The sequence below is a fragment of the Montipora foliosa genome, chromosome 14 (genome assembly GCF_036669935.1).
Source record: "Montipora foliosa isolate CH-2021 chromosome 14, ASM3666993v2, whole genome shotgun sequence".
NCBI classification, from domain to species: domain Eukaryota; kingdom Metazoa; phylum Cnidaria; class Anthozoa; order Scleractinia; family Acroporidae; genus Montipora; species Montipora foliosa.
In genome coordinates, this window is record NC_090882.1 from 23,610,901 (window position 1) to 23,620,900 (window position 10,000).

The window sequence follows — 10,000 nt, forward strand, 5'->3', positions numbered from 1 at the left end:
AGACAGTTGCCGCTGATTTCATATAGAATTGTGGCCCAGTTGCTTGAGCAGCGGACTTTCGTGCGGAAGATCACGTGCTTAATGGAGGAGACTGCTTAACCCATTCATGCCTCAAACGCCCTAGGACACCCCCATTGACGAGTAAACTGGTCTTGCGTTAGACAGAGTAAAATCTGTCAAGTGTCACTCCCAGGGGTCAGTGGGTTAACCCATTCACACCTAAAATGCCCTAGGACACCCCTCATTGACGAGTAAACTTGTCTTGCGTTAGACAGAGTAAAATCTATTAAGTGTCACTCCAAGGGGTCAGTGGGTTAACCCATTCACACCTCAAACGCCCTAGGACACCCCCATTGATGAGTAAACTTGTCTTGCGTTAGACAGAGTAAAATCTATTAAGTGTCACTCCCAGGGGTCAGTGGGTTAACCCATTCACACCTCAAACGCACTAGGACACCCCCATTGACGGGTAAACTTGTCTTGCGTTAGACAGAGTAAAATCTATTAAGTGTCACTCCCAGGGGTCAGTGGGTTAACCCATTCACACCTCAAACGCCCTAGGACACCCCCATTGACGAGTAAACTTGTCTTGCGTTAGACAGAGTAAAATCTATTAAGTGTCACTCCCAGGGGTCAGTGGGTTAACCCATTCACACCTCAAACCCCCTAGGACACCCCCATAGACGAGTAAACTTGTCTTGCGTTAGACAGAGTAAAATCTATTAAGTGTCACTTCCAGGGGTCAGTGGGTTAACCCATTCACACCTCAAACGGCCTAGGACACCCCCATTGACGAGTAAAGTCGTCTGGTGTTAGACAGAGTAAAATCTGTCAAGTGTCACTCCCAGGGGTCAGTTGGTTAACCCATTCACACCTCAAACGCCCTAGGACACCCCCCATTGACGAGTAAACAGGTCTTGCATTAGACAGAGTAAAATCTATTAAGTGTCACTCCCAGGGGTCAGTGGGTTAACCCATTCACACCTCAAATGCCCTAGGACACCCCCATTGACGAGTAAACTGGTCTTGCGTTAGACAGAGTAAAATCTATTAAGTGTCACTCCCAGGGGTCAGTGGGTTAACCCATTCACCACACCTCAAACGCCCTAGGACACCCCCATTGACGAGTAAACTGGTCTTGCGTTAGACAGAGTAAAATCTATTAAGTGTCACTTCCAGGGGTCAGTTGGTTAACCCATTCACACCTCAAACGCCCTAGGACACCCCCATTGACGAGTAAACTGGTCTTGCGTTAGACAGAGTAAAATCTGTCAAGTGTCACTCCCAGGGGTCAGTGGGTTAACCCATTCACACCTCAAATGCCCTAGGACACCCCCATTGACGAGTAAACTTGTCTTGCGTTAGACAGAGTAAAATCTATTAAGTGTCACTTCCAGGGGTCAGTGGGTTAACCCATTCACACCTCAAGCGCCCTAGGACACCCCCATTGACGAGTAAACTGGTCTTGCGTTAGACAGAGTAAAATCTATTAAGTGTCACTCCCAGGGGTCAGTGGGTTAACCCATTCACACCTCAAACGCCCTAGGACACCCCCCCATTGACGAGTAAAGTCGTCTGGCGTTAGACAGAGTAAAATATGTCAAGTTTCACTCCCAGGGGTCAATGTGTCAAACCATAGTTGGACCCAGCGATGCTCATCTTCTTAAAACTAACTGAGGAGAAAGTGCTGCCTTTGTAATTTCATCTGCAAATGGTTAGACTTTCAAGTCTTCTCTGATAAGGACTATAAACCGTGGGCCCCGTCTTACAGCCCTTCCTGTTAACCAACACTGTGGGATGTAAAAGAACCCAAACACTGGAGACCCTCAATGTTGGTGGTCTAACTCTCAGAGAATGGTAAACCACCTCGAGACTGATGTGATATGTGCAGTATACAAATGCATTACCATTACCATTAGACTTATCTGTACGTACTTTAGACTCCGCCACATGAAACAAGCCCAAGTCGCTAAGAGTTTCCTCTACTCTCTTTGAACGCTCGCGTTTACTCAGCTTTCTGGAGAGTCTTAAGGATGCAGAGAAATGCAAGTTCTCTCTCACCGTTAAAGTTCCCATCACAACATCATCCTGGAAAATTATAAAAAAACTGAATGCATAGAGTGGGGTTCAATTAAGCGTTGAATGAACTTCATTCGTAAGCAAGTGGTTTAGAAAGCATCAAGGACGGTGCCTACTAATTCAAAGGTATATTTGCGCGGTTTATGAGTATGCGGGAAAAGCAGATGTTAACAAGTGTTATTGAAATCCAAAACGAAAATTGGGGGAAACCACGCATTTTTCAAAGAAAATCAATCAACAATATTAATTATAAAAAGCTTTAAAATACAAGGCAACGTATGGCGTCCTTTTCCAAAATGAAGCTTAATTATCTCTAAAAAATGCATGGTTACCCCCAATCTTCTTTTTGGATACCAAGAGCACTTGCGAAGTTATGCTTTCTCAGCGTAGTTTTTTTAGATGCGCAGAACGTATGCACAATAATAATAGTAGGCACCGTCCTTAAATCCACTACAATTCTTAAAGAGAAGTACGATCGTCCGGGTGAGTGTAGTCCTGAGGACTGATTAGGGTGACATTGAATGATGTTTAGCTAACCTAAGCGTAACTCATCTTCAGAGTCATGTGATTGGTGTAACGTCAGTAGATGGTATAAACGCTGTGGTCGATGATGTCACTGGTCAACTAAGCCGTCAGTGTTTGCGCCTAGAGAACCATGCATAATGAACTATGATTCCATACATAATCGATAACAAGGAAAGAAAAAGCGGACGGACACAAAACCTAAGCAACGTCAGTTTGAGTTTTGCATCGCCTTAAATACAATTGTGCTTTATTTTCCAAATCATATCCAAAGGCAACATCAATCATTGTTCACATGATACGTTTTCTCACGTCGGCTCCACATATTAGTCAACATTACAATCCATCCACCAAAAACACGTTTCCCTTTTGCATGGAAATTCTGTGATCATTTGATGCTAATATGTTCATAATACGCCGTCTTCCATTAGCAACACAGTATTTTGATGAGACAAAGCGTACAACGACGTAGAATGATTGATGTCACGACTATCTATGCGAAACAACATTGCAGAATTTCATTGCAGTCAGTGGAGGAATTTAAGTATTTCCAGAGTACCCCATAGACCTTATTCATAAATGGCGGTCACATTTATAATTCTTTTGTCCACGTGCAAATTAGCCTACCAAGCCTCATTTTAGAGCAAGAATTCTTTTCAAGTCATTGTACGGTATCGAGGCTTGGTAGGCTAATTTGCACTTTGACAAAAGAATTATAAATTGACCTCCATTTATGAATAAGGTCTATGGAAAAAAGTACAGGGTTAAAAGAAATTTGAATCTATGACCGAACGATTGCGACGTAAAATGGCTTACGACCGAGCAACCGAGTCATCTAGAAGCTGGTCAAGGCGAGTTTGTACTGACGGTGGGAGATGTACCAAAGCCAAATATTAGAACTGCGTGTATAAAAAGACATCATGTTCCGTATCCTGTTCCAGGCTCTCAGATAAAAGCTCTCACTCGCTTTTCACACGCAGCTCTTTTCCTTTTCTCGACTATCTGAGAGCCTGGAACAGGCTACATGTTCCGGTTGTTCAAAAGCCGATTAACACTAATCCCTGATAAAAAAAAATTACCAAGGAGTTTATTTCTCTACTCCCAAATGCTGTTCAACGCTGATATTCGTCAAAACCTTACATTAGAGGAAGTCAATCTTGAAAAACAAAAATAAGCAAAAGAAACTCTCCCGAAAAAGTTGAAAACAAGAAACAAAAGTTTACGCTAATCCTGGATTAAGTTAATCGGCTTTCAAACAACTGGGCACACAGAGATTTAGCATCACGCTTATGTAAAACGGAAAACGGAAAACGTCAGCATACCGTTTCATGTAAAATGTAGTGAAGCTTGTGAGTTAAAGCTTTGTGTGACCCACGGCAACTACCTCAGAATGGACTCCGTTAATCACGAGTTTTAGTTAACAAAAAAGAACTCAGTCTTTATAAACATTGTTTGTTGAAAACGACGCTGCTTAAAATATAAATTCTTACTTGTCAAATTTTGCGAGTTTCGACCACGCTGTTTTGTGAGTCAACAGAGAGTCAACGTGAGTTGAAGAAGAACAAGAAGAAGAAGAAACTTAAGGAGTCAATTATGAACGACCTTCAACCATGAAACCAATTTTTTTGTCGGAACCCTTTGAAAAAACCTTCCCTACCCCTTCACTTTTTTGTCCGTGCCTTTGAAAAAGATTCCTACCAGTGGAATTCTGATGGACCTCATCCATAGGGGAGGGGGGGGGGGGGGGATTATAAATGGAATGTCCCCTTGCATCACAGAGGTCATGGCTTCAAATCCAGTTGGAGGCATCTGAATTTTTTTGAGGTGTCTATAATCAGAGACAGATGCTTAAATTATCCAGATACGATCGAGGAGCATTTCTCTCTTTCTTCTCTTTGATTTTGGTAAAACTCACATTTTGCCGTATAAATCTCTCTAATAAGTTCTGTTTTATTTAAAGACAATTCTAAAGCTGTGTGTGTCTGTGTGTGTGTGTGTTTGTCACTTTGGCTTTCTTCAACCAACCTGTACAACATATCCAGTGATACATTTGAAATTCTCTGGTTGCTTCTGTCCATTAACAAGGACTACACCTGACAGATGTCTTCGGTCCTTCCGGCCAGCCAAGATGTCCAGAAGCCTGAAATAGCGTGAAGAAGTCAAGTATGTGAAAAACCAGGAAATAAAAAACAAAGATTGAAGACCCCCAGAAAAAGACAGCTGTATACAACAGTAAATAATCGGATACCTGAAATCGAACAGTTACATCAGCCAATCATATTACCGGTAAGTGCACTCAGCTTAATCCACCAATCACAGAATTTATCGCAATAACCATAGCAACAACCACTTAGCCTACCAAACTGGGGATTTTCCAAAATGGACGAATTTGTAACATTAGACAGTGAAAAAGGAATGCATTAATTTTGCTTAGTTTTTTGGGTCTTTGATCATTGATGGAGAAGTCTTAAGATTTTTTCATTATACAAATTAAAAAGATCTCAACATCTTTCATCACTGATCCCTTTTAGTTGATCAAATTCCCTCACCACTGGGTTGCCTTATAAAGAAACCATATTGCTCCTTAAAAAGGGTCTCAGAGTAAAGGGAAAAATATCTAGGACGAAGATAGGACATTTGTCGAAAAACAGGAAGAAAATTTGATATCCTATTATGTTATACATACGTTGTCTTTCCACTTCCTGTTGGTCCAAGTATTGCATTTAATCCAGGTTGCACAAGGCCACTTAAATCATGAAATACAGAAAGAATTTAAATTTATATTAATACCCGTAATCCCTACATCCACTCAAAAACTATGTCGTCTCTAACCCAGTCACTCCTTGGAGTGAGACTTAATAGATTTTACAAATTTCTAGTCTCTAAAGAAACTGTGGTGCTGCGTCAATGGGAGAGTCAAAGAGAAAAATTTGGTTTTATCAAACGTGTTGATAAAGGTTGAATTACCACCATGAATGATTTGGAAAGCTGACGTTTCGAGCGTTAACCTTCGTCAGAGTGAATAGAGGAATTGATAAAACCAAATTTTCATTAATAGATTTTACTCTGTCTGATACCACACAATTTTACTCGTCAATAGTGGGTGGTTTAGGAGTCAATGGGTTAAAGAATAAAAAACTTTATAAAGAGAAGAGTTGGAGCAAAGGTCAGAGCACTGTGCACAAATGTTGCCTATGTTCAATTCCACTACTCCATGTTGTATGTTTGTTAAATTTGTTTGGGTCTTCACTATGAAAGTATCTGTTTATCGACTACTTTAACTTAACAATGATCTTGCTTGCTTCAATTTAACAAATCAAAAGTGGTTCAGCGTTGTCTGTACTCTTATCGACAATGATATTTGTCATCACAATGGTCAAAATGTTGTGGACTCACGAGGCACAGCTGAGTGAGTCCAGAACAAATTTTAACCACTGTGATGACAAATATCATTGTCGATAAGAGTACAGACAACGCTGAACCACTTTCGATTTGTTTTTTACCACAATATTCAACACAAAAGAAAGTTTTTATTTCAGAGCGTGAGCAAAATCATGACGCAAAGAAAGAGCAAGCGTTGTCTAAAACTTTCTTGCAATATGATTGGTTTATTCCCCAAATGGGCGTTCCTGATTGGCTATTACATTGCGTGACAAATTGATACGAGCATGACGCATACAGCATTGTCTAGACTCTTATTGACAATGGTAAATTAACCTATCAGATTGCAAAATTACAAGCAATTGTGGTAAAATCCTTTATTTTCTTCAAAATAACATTCAAATGATGTTACAGTAGCACAACCCTCACCTGAGATTTTTGATAATTCCTCTCTCTTTCTTTATTCCTTTCTCCTTGGTGGTGACTGAGTAACAAATGTTGTGATAGGAGATTACTGTTGTACTTCCAAATTGGCTTGAATCTGTCGAAAATGACCGGCTTAGTGGTGAAGGGCCATTTGGTTTGGTGTCATACACTGGAACATCATGTGTTCTGTGGTTTTCCAAAGTAGGATGTTCTGTTCCTAACAGTGGTGTCTTTTCATTACTTGATATCTCTTGGTCCATCTTATAACACTGTACGCTGCGGAAGTACTCTGGTATCACTTTAGAATCTAAAATAGATGGGAGACATCAATGTTGCCTTTAAAATCCATTCTCAGGTTGAATCCAGTTTTACCTTGAAAAAGTAGGTTAAATTGGTGATCCTCATTTAACCTACCAAGGTTGAATATGCATTTAGATGAATTGAAGAAACTTTTTTCTGGAGCCTAAATTAAGCCTAGAAGGAAATTAGGGTCAGTTTTGGTTATTATACATGTACGTGGATATCAATTGACTTATTATGAAAAAGTAAAATAATGAAAAGAGGTTGAGCATATTCGTCATTGTAGTGTAGTGGTGAAGACACAGGACTATAGATCTGAAGGGTCTGAAATCGGGAACCAGTAAGTGCATAGTACACTTCTTTGTTCCTTTACTACATTGTAATGTTTAGAGTGAATAGGTAATTGTATGAATAAAGAAACCAATAAGATGATATGAAACATTAACAAGATGTGTTGAAATGCATAAGACAGAGTTTGAGGGAAGATATCTATAGATGTTTTCTGTCCTTTTTGGGGGTTCATACATGTAGTTGCTAACTATTCAACCTAAGTAAAATGAAGATCACCAATTTAACCTTGTAGGTGAAAATGGATTCAAACTGAGACCACTGCCACATTAAAGAACTATCAAATTATTATCCTATATAGTTCTCTTTGTAATGACAAGGCCAGGCCTCACAGAGAATAAATATGATTCAGCTAAACAAACTGTATCTTGGGTGTCACCCCTGCAAAATACAATGTAAGCCTGACAACCACATTTCTGACTAGACGTCAAAGCCTTATGCTTTCTTTGAAGGAAATTTTAAGAATTAATACATGTAGTTTCACACTAAAGACTTTGCCATACAACACACGTCTCTTCGAACATTGACCTCTTTGGTCTGGGACCCAAACCAATATGCCAAACTTACAATGGTTCAGAGAACTGTCTGTGTTCCTCATTTTGAACTAAACTACTAATGGCCGCAAAACACTGGAGTACAATAACTTTCCTTTATCTTCTGCAACACATGGCTGTTACAATGCATACATTGTTTGGCTAGCCTGGATCGGGTTTTAGTTTAAATGGAGGCAAGCATTTCAATACAGTCATTGGATATTACATGGCTGCATAGGAGAGTATCCTTTCCTATATTTGTACATTTTCACAAGTCAAGAGCTACCTTAATATTGGAGAAAAAGTACAACAAGTATCGTAAAAAAGGTTGCTGTTATTCATTGTGGTAAAGTACAATAATAATAAAGTTTTCTCGTTTGTCTTACAATGTGGTCACTTGTGATGTAGATTGCGACGTTTCGACTGCATACTGCTAGTCTTCATCAGGTAATGAGGTCAACTGGTTACGTGTCACCTTTTAAGCAGGATGCTCCACTGTGATTGGTTAATTTTCAGCAGCTGTGATTGGAGTATTTTGATCCTCGCTGTTTTGGTGTGTTGTTCCTTCCGCGGTCCGCTGTCGTACAGTTCTCCTGTGGTTGTGCTTCTTGATCGTGGGCATCCATGCTTCCGGAATTTCTATTCCACTATCCCTGTTGATGTTGTTAGGGTGAAGTCTTATGTGAATCACCTCTTTGACCCTGCATGTGTACCAATGAGGCTCACGATCAATAAACTCTACTTCGTTCCCGCTTTGGAACGAAGTAAAGCGAGGATCAAAATGCACCAATTATAGCTTCTGAAAACCAACCAATCACAGCGAAGCATCCTGCTTAAAAGGTGAAGTGTAACCAGTTGACCTCATCGCCTGATGAAGACTAGCAGTATGCAGTCGAAACATCACGATCTACATCACAAGTGACCACATTGTGAGACACAAGAGAATACTTTATTATTATTGTACTTCAACTATCTTCTTTAAGTTCTCAACACTCACAATATTTTATTGTAATTTTTTTTTAATCTTTAGACCCTGTGTGTACATGTACACCCAGAACGGAAAATTTCTAATCGGAGACTTCTTACTCCAAGGCTTTGTTTACTGATTAACTATCTCTGATGACAAGTCTCTCACCTGGAAGGTACTTGAGGTCTGAGCCTTCATAAAATATGTCAAGCAACACACGATTGAAGTGATTCTTCACATGTCTGTGCTCACATTCATATTCGTTTATTAATTAAGTGATACTTCCATCTGCATCTTCCAGGTGGAAGACAGTTAATCTCATTAAATGAATGAAGTTTTTAAGATATTAGATCTTACATGTAGAGAGACTTCTCAAAGTTAATTGCATTTCAACATACTCCAATCTAAACATCACTAAATATTTATACCAGTGTAAAACAGGGAGAGTTCACACCCTCATTACCTCACAACAAATTTATGGCTGCATGACTAATTCACTTACTCTTCCTGAATTTCAACATGCATTGGATTATTTTTTATTCGTAGCAATTGCAAAATGCACTGTCACTTCCAATCTCTACAATTTAAATATAATTCTCTGAGAACAATAAATAATTATTTATTATTCACACGCAAGGCCTTCTAATATATTAGCAATATTCACATTTAGTATAAATACACAGGTGATCATACAAAATTGGCAGGCTCTCATTTGCTTCGTCTCGGTGAATATTCACCGATAATATATTAATCACTGAGCCTGAGGCGAATAATTGTTAAATATAATATACATTAAGTTGCAAGGTACACTGCTTTTTTAAGGCAGTGACAGCAATTTATTATAATTACCAGCTGAAAGAATCACTTGATCACGAGCAACATCACTCGTGACATCTCGTGACACATTTAAGAGCACGCTGCGTTTTTGCCCTCCATTGCTTACTTGGCTGTTCAATTCAATTTCAAAGCCTATGCCATTTCTTACTGAGTTAAACTGCAGAATACTCGGCACTTATTTGCATAAGAATAGCATGTATTGCCATAAGCCTCGTTCTTCACACGATGTCACTACAGAATTCTGCAGCAATACCTCCCTAAAAATATTGGCTTATCACATGATTACGTAATTGACAATTTTCGTTACTTTGCAAAACGTGGCGAGAAATATTAGAAACAACAGAAAAACCTGCATGATACCTGTTCTATTTAAAGTCATTCGCATTGATTGTCACAAGCCTTAACTACACTCGAATTTTGGTTTGTATTTTATTCTTAAGCTACATGAATTGTACATAATTTGGCAGAATATTTATGATTAATGCGTGCAAGCTCTAAAACTAGATAAACACGTTTAAAAAGCAGTCACTTCTTGTCCTTTCTATCAGTAGGGGCATAAATTTAAGAAATACAAGCAATTTTGAAATTTTTTGAAGGGTTTCATATC

The 10,000-nt window shown here is 39.2% G+C and overlaps 1 protein-coding gene across 2 annotated transcripts in view; it reads right to left on the reverse strand.

Annotated features, from left to right (window-relative positions):
- LOC137984704 (broad substrate specificity ATP-binding cassette transporter ABCG2-like) overlaps positions 1-10,000 on the reverse strand; it is a 34,415-nt gene that overhangs the window by 23,910 nt on the left and 505 nt on the right. The window contains exons 1-5 of one of the 2 annotated variants that reach the window (XM_068831964.1): positions 9,406-9,591; positions 6,412-6,715; positions 5,288-5,347; positions 4,627-4,741; positions 1,936-2,088 (exon numbers count right to left, since the gene is read on the reverse strand). In XM_068831964.1, coding sequence (XP_068688065.1) covers positions 1,936-2,088; positions 4,627-4,741; positions 5,288-5,347; positions 6,412-6,668 — 585 coding nt within the window. In that variant the 5' untranslated portion in view covers positions 6,669-6,715; positions 9,406-9,591. Of the gene's footprint in view, positions 1-1,935; positions 2,089-4,626; positions 4,742-5,287; positions 5,348-6,411; positions 6,716-9,405; positions 9,592-10,000 lie in introns of those variants that run through there. The other variant, XM_068831963.1, reaches the window with a different exon arrangement.